Consider the following 15,449-nt stretch of genomic DNA (forward strand, 5'->3'; position numbering starts at 1 on the left):
GAAATCCCGGATGGTCACTCTAGCATCTATTGTCTCTTCCTTAGATCCTGGGGACTGATATGCTACTATTGACTTAAAAGATGCTTATTTTCACATGGTAATTCACCAGAGCCACCAAAAATTTCTCAGGTTCATGGGCAATGGGATTCCACTACCAATTCACAGCACTGCCTTTTGGACTGTCAGGAACCCCTCGTGTTTTCACAAAATGCATGGCTGTAGAAGCAGCATTCCTGCGAAAGTCCTTTTCCTTACCTGGACAGCTAGCTAGTAAGAGGCCAGTCCAGGTCTCAGATACTCCCCAGCATAGCCACTATTTGGTCTACTTTTGACACACTGGGGCTACTAATCAGAATGGAGAAATCCATCCTCTCTTTTGTTCAAAGAACAGAATTCACTGGAGCAGTCCTGGACTCTACAAAGGCTAGGGTTTCCCTACCAAGAAGAGGTTCTAAACAAGGCAGCTTATTGCTTTAGATCTAAAGATGTACCCTGTCACCACAGTTCAGAACTGCCTCTAACTTCTAGGACAAATGGCAGCATGCACCTACATGGTGCTGCATGCCAGACTACCCCTCAGAAATTTACAGGGTTGGATAGCTTCGGTGTACTCACCAGCCTATCACATTATATAGTACTCCTGGGGGAATTCTGCACCAAAAAATATAAAAATTCTGCACATACTATTTTAAAATTCATCTTTTTCCTCCCCCGGGTGTCCAGCTGCTTAAAGGAACCACCATATGTATGTGGAAGGGGGGGGATGTGCCCTTTGGTTGATGTGGCTTTTGGGCAATTTTCTGTTTACTCCTATTGGTCACGGGTCTAGAGACCTGAGACCAGATGGTAAGTTCCTGTGTGGTCTCTAGGGATGTTACTGCTTCAAGAGTTTTGCTTGTGGATTTCCAACTCCATTTTTATCCCTTGATCTGCCATATGGCTTCACTCTAACCTTTTTTTGAAGTCACTCTAGAAAAATCACAATTGCTTCTATTGCTGCCCACGTAGTTTATTCAGTATATAGTAACTCAAAAATAATTGTCTTGATTCTAAGGGCCATTTTTCCCCTTTGACTTGAGCACTGCCATGTGTGTTGGTATCTTTGAAAAGACAAGGTAAGGCCCCCGTCCTGCAAATGACTCTGCAGGGATAGACCTATTCTTGTGTAGGACCACACTGAAGCCAATGGGCTACATGTAGACACAAGTGTCTGTTTGAATAGAATCAGCTGCTGGGTCAAGGTCTAAATTAAGTGTCCTAAAGGTCAGTATGTGACCCCCAACCACCATGAAGTCCAGGTCAGCGTGGAGAACAGGGGGTAGGTAGTGAATAATTTAATACTGTAATCTTGGGCCAGAGACCCTATTTCTGTTCTGTGCTCACATGAGAGTTGAAACCTCTGCATACAAAAAATATGGGACATCCGCCCTCGGAGGTGCAAAAAAACAGGACATCCACCTGCCCCCTACCTTCTACCATATACACCTGGCCTCCTCCCCCGGCACTGTCTCCCTATCCCATCCCTGGGGGATGGCACCAGGCGCCTGCTGCCAGGGCTGCCCTGGCCACTGACCTTGGCAAACAGGAGAGGGCACCAGCTGATCCACAGTACCCCCACCTGGCGGTGACCCCACTGCCTGTTCCACGTGCTGCTCCCGAGCCACCCTAACCCTGCATTTCCCAAACACTCCGGTGCGCCGGCACTGCTGCCCTCAGCCTCCCAACAGGGGCGTGCCTGACAAAACCCGGGACTTCCAGCTGCCAGGGCAGCGGGCAGCCCTACTTTGTACAGCGCCTAGCGCGCTGGTAATAGGAACACCTGCTCAGCACCAGCCCGGCTGCGGCCCTGCCCCTCCCCCCTCGGGTTTTGGCGGGGACGCGCGCGGGCGACGGTCTCTGGGGGGCGGAGCCGGCGCTGGGCGCGGAGGCTGCCGGGAGCGGAAGTCGGCCGCGGCGGATGTTGACAGTGGTGACCCACGACAGGCTGGGTGGCCCGCTGAGGTGAGGCGGGGGTGGCGCGAGCCTTGGGGGAGGGGCCCGTGCCCGGCGCGCGAGGGGCCGGGCGGCGGCTGTCCCTCCGGTACCGAGCGCGGGCGCCGCTCGCGCCGCTCCCTGGCGGGGAACCCGGGGACGGGCCCCGGCCCCCGGCTGTCAGTGAGGAGCCCCCCGTGTCTCCGCGGGGCGCGTCGCGCTTGGCCTCGTCGCCACCGGGTTTTGCTCCCCCGGTGCTGGTGTGGACGCGCTGCGGCAGCAGCCGCTTGTGCCGAGAGTCCTGAAGCCAGGCCCTGAGATCCCGCGGGGTGTCTGTGAGCTGCGGTCCTCCAGCAACGCGGTCACCGCTGAACTGACACCCCCGAAACGCCCCGCGGAGACTTCTGCCCCGAGCGGCACCCAACGGAGCGTGGGGCGCCAGGAAACCCCGGCACAGCCCTGGGGCTCGCTCGCTCGCTCGCTCGTGTTTCCATTTTGCATCTTTCACCTGTGGGAAGGAAGCGGCTCTGTGGCGTTTCCTGACTCATGGTTTCACCCAGCGGTTATTAAAAGCCCCACATGTCTGTTTTAGGACTCTAGCACTGGATCAAAATGGCTGATGATAATGAAGAGCTGCAGGCAGATGAAGAGCTCCCAGCTCCAGCTGAGGACAACTTTGAGCAGCTGGAGAACAGCAGCCCCGCAGAGCGCAGTGGGCATGTAGCAGTCACTGATGGGCACTGCATGTTTGTTTGGGGGGGCTATAAGGTACCATTCTCAAACTGTTACTCTTTTAAAATATGACCACAGCTAAGACCTCCTTATCTGACAAAACAGCTTCTCTCTGCACTGACCCAGGCATCTGTCATTGGGGATGCTTTCGAAGTTGACTGGCCTCACTCAGTATTTCGACAAGACTCTAACTACATAATATAACCACTCCAAAAAAAAAAGTTTGACATGCCAAGTACTGAACTATCACTTTAAGATGACATATAAGTAGTTAGAAATGGTGTGACCCTTGTGAAATGTTAAATAAATGCTCTGAAGACTAATCAATGGCTATTTGTAGGAGATGGGGTTTCTGTTCTCTCTTTCTTGCAAGATATTTAATAATCTGGAAGATAAGGAATTACTGTTAGTTGGTTGACTAAGACATAGTGCAGATCGGCACTTAACAATTTTATCCACACAGCTTTTCCAGCACACCCCTACTTGGCGATACACTGGAGTTCAGAGTTCCTGAGTAGTCTGCTAATCATGCTGGCGTAGGTGTAGTTTTAAACAAAAAAATAAAACCATATTATGATCTATGATTCTTGTTTGTCCAAGTCATAAGGGTAAGGTCACCAAATTTATTTTCATTTGACAGCAAACTAAATTTTTTGCAGATATCTGGAAACAACGTGCCTAGTGTATTCCACTAACATCTGGCAAAATCCTTTTAAAAAAAAAAAAGTCTGGGCGCAGATCCTCATGCTAGAGCTTTAGTGTGCCAGAGGGAGGAGGTTGCAAAGGTGGCTTTAACCCATCTTAATACTCTTCTGATCCTGGAGTCTGCTGTGAGCTGGTGCAGTTCCCAACACAAGCTAAAGTAGCCCTGAGACTGCTTGAATTTGTCACAGTGTGTAACTGCTCCCTGAGGGCTGTTACACAAGTGGGAGTCACTGAAGTGCAGCCTGCACTGGTCACACTACTTATCCCTCCTTTGACTCCTGATGCTATTTTCTGTTTCATAAACACTTAAAAATAGGTTGAATTGTTTCTGAGGGGGAAGGAGGGCAGGCCTGAAAACATTTGACTGTACATGATATAAAATGTCGAGCCTTTTGTAATAGTGCCTATTCTCTTCTCTTTGCTCTCCCTGCAGAATGCTCAAGTTAGGGGATTTTATGACTTCTATCTGCCTAGAGATGAAATATGGATCTACAGCATGGAAACTGGAAGATGGTACAGTACATGAGTGACTTTAAAATAAAGACAATGGCTTAAGAAAGGAAAAATAAAGAGGTTCTCAATCTGATCTATAAATCATACTGATGATCCATGGAGGAATTGCTGATGACCTGCAGAAAACTGTCTGGTCAACATGGCACTGCCTTTCATCCTTTCCAGATGACAAACTGCCACACCAGGGTCCTTTGATTTAAATATAAGCAATTTAAATCACTGACTTTAATCAGCAAGCAGGGAACTTTGATTTAAATCCATTTTAATCGTGTTTTGCATTTGTACCATTTAGTTACCTTTCTAAAGAAAGGTTGATTTGATTTGCTAGTTAATATAGCCTGTACACTAAATTTGGTGGTACTTTTGCTAACCAGGAGCATACACTATATCTATACGCATTTATTTAAGCAGTTATACAGTTCCACATACACTTACTAAGATTCTTAATTTTTACCTTTTTTTTTATTTTAGAAAATGATGCATTTCTTATTTACTAAAGTATGATTATTTTTTACTTGTGATCTGTGTCAAGCTCTACTTGGATGGAAACAAATTAAAAATGCACAAAAACAGTATTTTAATTTTTTAAAAATAAAACTATCCTAAATATGCTGGAAACATAAGAAAAAAACATCAAAATATGTTTTGCATTCAAAACTAACTGATTTATTAAACAAAGGCAGTATTAACTATAGTTAGTGAATTGAACTGAGGTTTCTGGTCACCATGTTCTTCATGAGGTTAGAACGAATAGATCTCATCCCCTGATCCCTGGTTTTTATTCTTGAACAGGAAGTGGAAAACAAGCTTTCTTGGTGTTTCAACTCCCAATTGGTTTCTTAACTTGGAATTAAATTAGTAACTGAGCTGAACTAGTTGAATAAAGTAAAATGAAGAAAATATTTTCTCTGCATCTGCAGGAGAGGCTACTACTGTCAAAGGTTGGGTTAGCACTTCAACAGACTCTAGTTCAAGGAGCTTAGCCAGTGGCTTCCACCAGTTCAGTGGTTTGACTTTTAAAATTTGGCAGCAAATACTGTATGTACTCTTAGGTATTATTTTTTTGCATAATTGAAATGATTTGAATAATTATTTAAACCTTAACATAGGTTGTCAATTTCAAATTTTTAATTTTAAGTGCATTTATTTTTTAGAAATCCATATTTAATTAAAATTGAAACTGACTTTGTGGGGTTTTTTTTAAAATCACTGATTTTTATTCACCCTGCAAACTGCATTATAAAACTTAATATTTAAGTTTTCTTAATCTTATTTTTCCATGTAAGTGATTGCTGTAGTTGCCACAGGGATGTCACTTGCCCCTAAAGGGAGAGGAGGTGGCTCCCAAGACAGTTTCTCTATTAAGGTGTGACAAATACTGTGGAATATTTGAGAACCCCTGATATCAAATATAGTTTCTGTAGATTGCATATATTTGTAACATACTACAGCAAATAACCTAATGAAATAAACCTGTGTTCAGATAGTATTTCCTTCATCGTGTTGTGAAGGTACTTTTTAAATTAAAAACTATCTTTTTAGTTTTAAAAACATCTGTTCAGCTACATATACTATTTTTGCTTCCTTATCCAACAAAAAAAAACAAACTGAAAGTTGTTCAGAAGCTGCATACCTGCTGTTGGTAGTGGGGGTTATGTGTTGCTTCACCTCTCTAGACAACTAGGGACTTATCTTGCAAAGTGCCCTAAACTCTTTAAGGAGCAGTATTAACTGGTTCAGAAGGGAGTCCCATTCAGTCTTACTTGGCAGTTGCTGTTCTTGTGGTCATGTGGAGCCTTGAGTTTGGAAATGCATCCTTGTAATTACAGCGCTTTGAAAACATTAAAAAAACCTCCTTTTTTTTTTTTTTTTACCAAGATGTGTTTTTTAAAGGAGGATTCTCTGTGTCTGAGTATCTCCATTTCAAAAAGGCGAAGGGGGGGAGGAGGATCCTTAGTCCTCTGAGTTGGAAATAGAGAATCCCCCCAAAATATATCTTTGTAAGAGGAGGGTTTTTCAGTGTGTTCGAAGTGCTGTTACTACAAAGATCCAAATGACTCAAAACTGGAGTCCTGAATATCCCACAGACTTGTTGTAATTAATAACTCAGCCAGTCAGATTGAATCCTTCGACTTCAGACATAATAATCTTTTCCTTTTTATTAGTTTTTAAATGTTTTTGTGTATCTTTCCAGGAATAAAAAAAAAACAGAAGGAGATGTTCCACCTTCCATGTCAGGCAGTTGTGCTGTGTGTGTAGACAAAGTATTGTATTTATTTGGAGGGCATCATGCACGTGGCAATACAAACAAGGTAAGTGTCTGAAGATTAATTATACCCTTTCTGTTAGAGGTTCCAATAGACACTATTTGTAGCCCCATTCTGTACTAAAGATAAGACTGACTTCTAAGCACATTAAAATGCATCCAAAGCATGAAAATATCACATTTCATAAACTACAAATGCTCTTCCTTCTGAACAGATATAGTATGTCTGCTGGAGTGTTAACCGAGCCTTGATATTGTCATGTTAATGACTGGGGAATGCTGAACAGGTAGCAAGTCATTAAGGTCCTTCACATCCTCTCCTACAACATACCTTCATCTTCTGTCTGTATGTTCAATGCTTGGAACAGAGAAACTAGTTTTCTTTCCTGCAATCGCTTCCTCAAACTTGAAGTAATCCAAACAAATGTTACTTTTTCACACTTGCCAAAGAAGCAACAACTTACAATAGTAGTTTTACCACTCTGAGCTTTTCATCCAGATGGCTGACACAGTGACTTCCTCCAGTTCAATTTCCCTGTAACTGTACTGGCTGATATGGGTTTTGGGAATGGATCAGGTCCGGCCCTAGATAGTTTGGCATGACTGAAGGAGTAGATTGCAATACTGTAAAACATCCTCCTCTCCAGTAGGTGTAGTTACTGCAAAATAAGTGGTGTTAATCCTAATGTACTGGTCAAATTCACCCTGTAGTCATATTACATAGATTCTTTGAGTCTACTTAATTTTGAAGGCTGGGAGCTTCAAAAATCCACTGAAATCTTAAACTTGCGAATGGATAGAAATGGTGGTGAATTAAGCTGGTTTGTGGTAGTTTGGTGAAATGTTTCTTTCTTCCTTCCATCCGTCTCCTGCTTGGAGAATCTAAGCTTTCACTTAAAAAAAGATAAACTCAGTGCAAACTGATGAAATGATGATGCAGACAGGCTGAAATAAAATAGCTCAGACATCTGACGAGCTTCATATTCATGTCACTGATAGACTTCGTCATTAGCATAATGACAAGTTAAATTCAACATCAGCTGTCCCTCTGCACAGCAAAGTGTGCAAGAAAGGAGAGATGATTATATAAAAAAATCTGCTGAGTGAACTATTTTACATTCAAATGGCTGGAGCTTGGGGGAGTACTACTGCTTTCCACCCTGGGATGGGAGTAGTAAACTAAGTTCAGTGCTAATACTCCTTTCACAAGTGTAGAACAGCATTAAGGGCCTACTTCGGGGGATGGTTGGATCCTTACATGTGACCTCAGAATATTTCATCATAGTATTCTGAGCTTGGAAAAGAACTATATACTTTTCTGCTGGCGCATTCTAATCAATATATTGAAACATTTGTTGGTCTCTAGATGTACGCTAACTGTGTGGGTTAAAAAAACTCTTATTTTTATTGTCTTGTAGTTCTACATGTTAAACTCCAGATCCAAGGACAAAGTGTTGCAGTGGGTTAGAGTAGAATGTCAAGGTGTTCCCCCCTCATCAAAGGACAAACTTGGAGTTTGGGTTTATAAAAATAAGTAAGCAAGCATGAACAAAAGTTTGCAGTTCTCTTTGTGACTTTTTTTTAATAAGATTGTCATTCTTGTTGGTGTCTTGTATCTAAGCTGAACAAAACTGGGAAGGGAATATATTTTATACATTGAATCTTGTGCTGGGTTTGATTCTAAATAAACATTTAAAAAGTGCTCAACTCTAAACATGTTTGAAAATTAAGAAAAACCTTACTTGTAATTTGGTAACACAGTCAAGGGAGCATAGTGGGGTTTCCCATATGCTGTGTGTGAAAAGCCTTTACTGAGCATTACATTGTAATAGTAGAGATTGCCGTACAATGGTACTTGCTTTTGAGAACTTGATGTAATTTCTATTGAACAGGCTAATATTTTTTGGAGGTTATGGTTATTCGCCTGAAGGGATACCAATAGGAACTTTTGAATTTGATGAAACCTCTTTTTGGGTAAGTAACCTTCCTTCTCCACCTAAGAGTAATTTTCAGCAGAAAACGTTAATTAAAATGGAAATGTAATCGTTTTTTCATCAATTTTCTAAAGAACTCAGGTCAGCCTAGAGGATGGAATGATCATGTACATGTTCTGGACACTGAAACCTTTTCTTGGAGCCAGCCCATAACCACGGTAATTTTTAAAAGAATTTTGACACTGAGTAAAACATAACTCTTCAGCAGCAATGGCGGCTTTTTCTAGGATTGACACTAGACGGGACATGAAGATAAAGAGTAGCAATACTATGCAAAGTACCCTCACTTGCTAGGCCTGTATTTTTTGTTTTAGTTTTGTTCTGATACTCATTAAGAAAGAGGAAGTCTACAGATCAAAAGGCTGTTCTACATAGGTGCCTCCATGGGCTTCCAGCAGTGACTTGCCTCAGTAGCAGTGGCTTTGAGCAATTGACTTGTATTGAAGAACCACTTCTATATTGTAGTCATATAACTGCAGTGGTTATTTTATTGGCAGATCTGCCTGTCTCTTTCTCCCTCCCCCCCGCCCAACAAGTAAAACTTGGGTCTCTTGGGCCTCCCTTACATAGATGAATGCAACTCCATTTTCTCCCCTGTCCCCACCTGCTGCCAGTCACCTTAAATCAGACTGTTAATCCACGGTTTCTGCCCCCTTAGCTGATCATGAGTTTCTGGAGGGAAATGGTATTTAGTTTTATCTTGAATATAACATCTGTGTAATTATGCAGCTGTTAAAGATCTCTGACCAGATTTCCTTTCTTAGTTTCCAGCCTCTGCTCAATACCATTATCTGAATAACACTATCAAACAAGTCTTCCTTCGAATTTTAATATTTTCTTCTCTCAGGGTAAATCCCCCTCACCCCGAGCAGCCCATGCCTGCGCTACAGTTGGGAACAGAGGCTATGTGTTTGGAGGCAGATACCGAGTAAGTGTAAGAACAGTTTTACAATGTTGCTGCTGAGTCTCTAAAGTGAATCGTTCATTCAACTTTTATCTATTTTATTTTAGGATTCTAGAATGAATGATCTTTATCATCTTAATTTGGACACATGGGAGTGGAATGAAATGTAGGTATCAAAGCTCTTTAGTCTTCCTTTTTTTTTAAGGCAGTACATAATTGTATTTGTAGATGTACTTTTTCACCTGCAAATCATTCTAACAGAACTTGGAAGTATTTACCATCAAATGCATTGCTTTTAGAGAGGTACGACTAAACGTTTATGTCCTAGTACCTTGTTTCACTGGCCATCACTAATTTTAAAGTGTCTGGAGATGAGTAAAAGGCCTTCTGCCATTCAGCCAGCGTTATTTGAGACTATTCTGTCTTCATTGGATTAGTCCGTCTGCAATAACTCTTTCCAGGAAGTCTGACTTCTAATCGTTGAGAAATGAACTGTGCCTTCCTCAACAAGAAACTGAATTGTTGCTAATAGTTGGTCAAAGTTAGCATCCAGTACGCCACTGTATGGTTTTAATATCTGAAAAATCATTGGACCCAAAAAAGTCTGCACTGTGTTTTAGCTGGTCTGTAACTTGGGGTGCTTTTTTTGTTTAAATGCAGAATTACACAAGGCATTTGCCCAGTAGGCCGATCTTGGCACTCCTTAACGCCTGTTTCATCAGATCACCTATTTCTCTTTGGAGGGTTTACCACCGATAAGCAGCCACTGAGTAAGTAATTCTAAGGAACCTTTACACTCTTCAAATTCTATACAATTGAATGCTCAAGTGTCTGTTTAACTGTAAACTATTTACTAACATTGTCTCAGTAATACCCAGTGCTTTCCAACCATAGAACTCAAAGGTCAGTATCACGGTCTCCATTTTACAGATGGGGAAACTGAGGCACGGGTTAAGTGAATTGCCTAAGGTCATCTAGCAAACCAGTGGCAGACCTGGGAATTGAACCTAGGTCTCCTGAGTCCCTCTCTAGCCATTGACTATTCCCGTGAGTAACATTTTGCAGTGCTCATTGTTCACGTCTCATAGCAGCAATGGCATTTTTTAAAAATAGAGCATTCCAAGTCCAATCAGAAGCTGAGAGCTCATTTCTTAATCTTTTCAGCAATGTGAAAATCTGTGGTTAGGTGACCTGCTGTAGACTTGTTCAGCCTTGTCAGTACTGAAAATATTAGGCTTATCTTTGAAAAGTGCTATTTGATTATAGTCAACTACCTTGTGTGGTGTAAAATCCATTCAGACGAATGGAACGTGATGGCAAACTACTCCCAGAGTGGTAAGATGGCTATACCAGTCCCCCAGACTGTATGAGTTACACTGTCTAGCCCCAGGGGAAAACAAGAATTGCATCAACAACAGACTGGCCATCATGTGACTGATTTCTTATGATTATTAAAAAAGCAACACTACTCTTGTCTAATTCAACATGTAATCAGCTTTGTTTTGTAAACTTTATCAAGATCAAATGCACATTTAGAGAGGCTTATGAAAACTTCATTAATAATATTACATCATATGAAATGACATCTAGTTTTCATAGGTAAGCTGTTTTCTGCAAGGAAAAGCGTTCCATCATTTCAGTGTGGGCTCTTGTGTTTTAGAAGGAATTTAAAATGACAAGATATTTATCTCTTCCTTCCATAAATGGAAAGATGTAAAGAGGACTGTATACCTACACATGTGTACACAATGTATAATTTGACTTGGTGATTGAAGGACTTAAATTTCAGTCCTGAAGAATTGGGGACACACATGGTTAAACACAGTATTCTTAGGTTATACCAGAATATGCTTGTTCTGGCAACAGTGACAAGGATTAATATCTCTTTGTATTTACAGGTGATGCTTGGATTTATTGTATCAGTAAGAATGAGTGGAAACAGTTTGAGCATAATTATTCTGAAAAACCAAGGTAAGGTGTACACACATTCTTGGAAATGTATAAAAACCAGTAATAATGTCTAGGAAATCTTAGGGGGCAGCTTGTAGCATTGATATGGCACACAGGTCTTGGATCACTTTTTCACTAATACTGCATCTTTTTTTAACGTTAAAGTAGTGATAAATCAGAGTGGTTGCTCTTACCCAACCATGATAATACATCCTGTTTTATGAAGGTGCAGGATTAAGGTAGCTATGTGTCCGTGTGCTGATACAGACTCCAGCATATCCCTCTGTGATTATATTGTTTGGAACTCAAAACTATATTACTGTTCTGCGTAACTATTAGCCTATCAAATGGCAGAGAACTAACTAGAATGTCCATTTTAGTGGTGTTAGTACACAAAGCTCTAGTACTCGACAGGCAGAGCAGACCTTAACATGTCAGACTGGGAAATCAATACTCGGCCTACTAACAGAATGTTTGTTTAAAACTGCTGCTCCGGACATAAGGGGAATCACAAAGCTTTGATTGCCCTGGCTGACAGCTGGCTCTGCTCTGCTTTGCTTGATGGACTCTGTCTAAATAGAGACCATTGTCTTTTACATGGCTGAAGTCAGAAAATTAACAGTGTTAGTTAGGGTGCATAAAAATGGGATGGAAAACAGTGTAATGTCACCATAAATAATCTTTGCTTGGAATACTGTTAAATTCTGGTCACCCAATCTCAAGCCGTAATAGAGGGAGTTCAGAGATGTTTGTCAAAAAATAATTAAAGGAATGAAAAGATTCACACAATTGGGACTGTTTAGAGAAAGATATAAGATAACAATATAGGGAAGGCATAGGGGTACTCTTTCCCTTTATTGTACTAAAAACAAAGGGACATTGAATAGAAGTGAAAGGTAACAAACTTAGAAAAGGAAATACTCTTTTGCATAAGTGGTCTATGGAACTTGTTGGTACAAGTTGCAACTGAGACAGAGATCCAAGGATTGCACTCACGGATTAGACTAAGCACAGTCACATTCGATAAAATGTTTTAGAATGATGATGGATGTCATTGCCTCTGGGCATAAGCCAGCCCCAACTGATGGACAGGTATAGGATAACCTGCTTAGTATGGCACTACTTGTACCTTTTACTGAAGTGTCTAGTACTGACCACAGCTGCAAGATACCAGACTGAATGGACCACTGGTCTGATTCAGTATCATAATTCTTATGTGGTGGTCAGCCCTGACCATACTATAACTTAAGGCTAATCTTTTAGAAAAGGCAATATGGAAAAGTACTCGTTCCTTATTGTGCAAAATTCTGTAGTAAGATTGTAGTAATCTACTAGAGCTAAACTTTGTCCTACTCCAAGCACCTTTCTTACAATTGATCTTCCTGCAGGGTTCAGAAACCTGCCTTAAATAGTATGTTGAAATTTAAATAATATTTTTCAGATGCTGGATAAAAACACTGAAATTTGATGTAAGTACTATAAGGCAGCTAAGGTGTATCGGTAATAACCTGTGTTAGACAACAGGTGGAATGTACAGTGTGGATGGTGAGGGTTCACCTTGTCTCATTGTTTGGATAATCAGCTTGTAACTGGTTCGTTCAGCTCTCAAACTGGAAGCCTCTGATATGATTGGCTTGACTGAAAAAAATAGAATGCTCTACCATCAAACCATATTTCTTCACAAACCCTTCAGCTACCAAAACTAGGATTACTGTAAATTTTAGTTTACTTTCAAAAGATGAACTTCACAAGTGCCCGTTATCAGACTATAGAACCACTCAGAACATCAGAACCACTCAGCACTACTTTGCTTTCCCACCCAAACAGCTTACAAAGTGGATATCTGTAATATGGTTTGTGTACAGGGAATGATAACTCTTATCCACTGAAGTCATTCTTTACTGTTGCTAGAAATTATTACATGCTGAAGCTAACCTGTCTGCATCGACCTTGCATATAAATATTACATCTTATTTCACAGCACTTCTCTGTAATGGTACTGATGCTGTACTTGGACTCTTTCTCTTTGTACTTAATTAATGTGTGGCTTGTTCATTTTCTAGGCTGTGGCATACAGCTTGTGCAAGTGAAGAAGGAGAGGTGATTGTTTTTGGTGGCTGTGCCAACAACTTGCTTGCCCATCACAAAGCAGTAAGTCTGTTTTTAAGAATTTCACATATGTAGTATGTACCTTCTAGTGCTGCTGTGTGGAAAAACAAGTTTTTTAAAAAGTGAGACCTCCCCCACCGGCCCTTAGCATCTGTCACTTCAACTGCAACCTACAACTGTGAAACGCCTTTTTCTGCCATCAGTGACTTTCAATGCCACCGGAAAATTTCACTGTTTAAGAGAGAAACTTTTGCTGCTTTTTAAGGAATGAACTTATCAATGCATTAAGGCTTCAAATATTAATTAACATCTCTCTTTCCAGGCGCACAGTAATGAGATACTTGTGTTTTCTCTACAACCAAAATCTCTTGTAAGGTAAAAAAAAAATACACTTTTGAATTTTACACCCGTTCTTCCCTTCTCATTTAGTAATACCTTGTACTTTAGTACCGGATCATGGTTCCTAGGCATACGGGGGGAGACTGAGGTAATAACATTTCCCTAGGAAAGCTGAAATAGCATTCAGTGATGGAAGGAGTCTTGCTGCTTCCATTCTTTTGTAAAGACTTCATAATCCTCTGACAATGAAAACAGCTAATACTTTGGGGGGAACAAGTCAACTAAGCAGCTTTAAGAAACAGAATTCTTACCTTTGGTGCTATTTCACTTATGTTTTTAATAGTAACTGAGATATTCATTATTTTTCTAAGGCTGTGCCTAGAAGCAGTCATTTGCTTCAAAGAGATATTAGCCAACTCATGGACCTGCCTCCCAAAGCACTTGCTTCACAGCGTCAATCAGCGGTTTGGAAGTAACAATACATCTGGCTCTTAAGACTTCTGCGAACAACCTCTGCATGGATGAGCAATTCTAAAAGATGTAATAATTTTACCAACCACGTGTGGCAGATGTGAGACTTGTATAAATATCTGCATTGTCGTTGGTGGTAGTAGCTTGTTGGTTGTAAGTTGCATGTGAATGGCTTAGAGAGAACCTATTTTTGTGTAAAGATGTTTGCAATAAATGTATTTAATGCAAGTTGAAATGTATCAGTGCCTAATCTAAGTTAAACCAGTAATGGTTTGTTCAACTTAATGCCACTCACTTCATTACATGATGATAGTAGTTTTCCTATCCTAAATTACTTCAGAGTGTGTCAATGCAGGGAGAAACACTGTTTAAGGAGTTACCATTCAAGGATTTGTGGGTAGTTACTGAATTTCTGGGTCTTAAAGTTTGGCAATGCTAGAAGTATTTTCAGGCACTAATGTTCTTTAGGACACCATTAATAGGAAAGAACAATGACTCTTTAGCATTATTCAACATGATAGAGTAGTTTTAGTCTGTATTAGCATCTCACAGATAGGAATAAGACAGGTTCCTAACATGTTTGACCACATGAGTTTAAGGTTAGAGAAACTGCTATTTTAATTTAAGCTGGTGAGCTATTCCCAGCACTAAGGTTTAGAAGTTTGAGTTGTTTAGACACAAATGTAGAGGGATGGTGACTAAGTATCATGTTGTTGTGGGGTTATTTAAGAGCTGTAAGTGTGAGTGATAAGTAGACATTGTATTCTGTCTTAATCCTGGAGTGAGTGTGAAAATGCTTTAGTCAATCAGTAGTTAAGTGTCAAACTAGACCATGCATGTCTAGGACTAGCCAAAAACACAAACTGCCAGGAATGGCTTGATTATTAATGTCCTTCAGCAGCTTCCATATTCAGAGCTTCATGCATATGGTGTAGCTGATGACTAACAGCTGCCAGGCTCTGTTCAGCTTCACTAGTTTAAAAACTACTGAAAGTACATTGTATGTGAGCAGCATCCAGCACTAAAGTCCTTCTGGCTCTGCCTTGCCTCCCAGGCATCAGGAGGCATAGGCCACCACTGATCCAGTGGAGGGGTTGAGAAACTAATAAATGGCTTGTGATTTAAATATTGGAACAAAGTGACTTCAGCACTCCACTTACTGTCTCATTTCTTTTCATAATACTAAACTGTAATTCAATTAGCTGTCTTATGTGCACTCCATTGGGGTGAATAGTATTAGGGCATTTTATTAGATCTGTGCTTTTTAAGCTACGGCTCACCATTCATCTGTTTTACTCAGGCCTTTGTTTGTCTGCTCACAGGTAGAGTACATATAAGTCCAAATAGTATAATACTTTGCTCATAGGGTGGGGATTTTATATCTCCCATTCATTCATAATGTTGTCATGCTCCCACAGCCAGTAAGTGACTGCAGCTGACTAGTCAGAAGCAAGACTTGGATTTATGTCCTTGCAGGACTTTTCTTAGATAATGT

At 40.8% G+C, this 15,449-nt stretch overlaps 1 protein-coding gene across 1 annotated transcript; it reads left to right on the forward strand.

Moving 5' to 3' along the window:
- Positions 1-1,903: 1,903 nt before the first annotated feature.
- KLHDC2 (kelch domain containing 2) lies at positions 1,904-15,088 on the forward strand. The gene is made up of 14 exons (XM_034769965.1): positions 1,904-2,001; positions 2,564-2,739; positions 3,842-3,921; positions 6,116-6,233; positions 7,606-7,721; positions 8,080-8,161; positions 8,256-8,339; positions 9,029-9,109; positions 9,193-9,251; positions 9,746-9,855; positions 10,984-11,056; positions 13,099-13,186; positions 13,467-13,519; positions 13,855-15,088. The coding sequence occupies exons 2-14, from the start codon at positions 2,584-2,586 to the stop codon at positions 13,976-13,978; spliced, it is 1,224 nt and encodes a 407-aa protein (XP_034625856.1). The 5' UTR covers positions 1,904-2,001; positions 2,564-2,583; the 3' UTR covers positions 13,979-15,088.
- The last annotated feature ends 361 nt before the right edge of the window (positions 15,089-15,449 follow it).

This window comes from Trachemys scripta, chromosome 4, assembly GCF_013100865.1.
Source record: "Trachemys scripta elegans isolate TJP31775 chromosome 4, CAS_Tse_1.0, whole genome shotgun sequence".
Taxonomy (NCBI): Eukaryota; Metazoa; Chordata; order Testudines; family Emydidae; genus Trachemys; species Trachemys scripta.

Bases quoted from the DNA above. Each gene is read 5' to 3' on its own strand.
- KLHDC2 (XM_034769965.1), top strand. From the start codon at position 2,584: ATGGCTGATGATAATGAAGAGCTGCAGGCAGATGAAGAGCTCCCAGCT. The intron at 8,340-9,028 runs GTAATTTTTAAA...TTCTTCTCTCAG, and splicing joins GGAGCCAGCCCATAACCACG to GGTAAATCCCCCTCACCCCG. The intron at 9,252-9,745 runs GTAGGTATCAAA...GTTTAAATGCAG, and splicing joins ACATGGGAGTGGAATGAAAT to AATTACACAAGGCATTTGCC.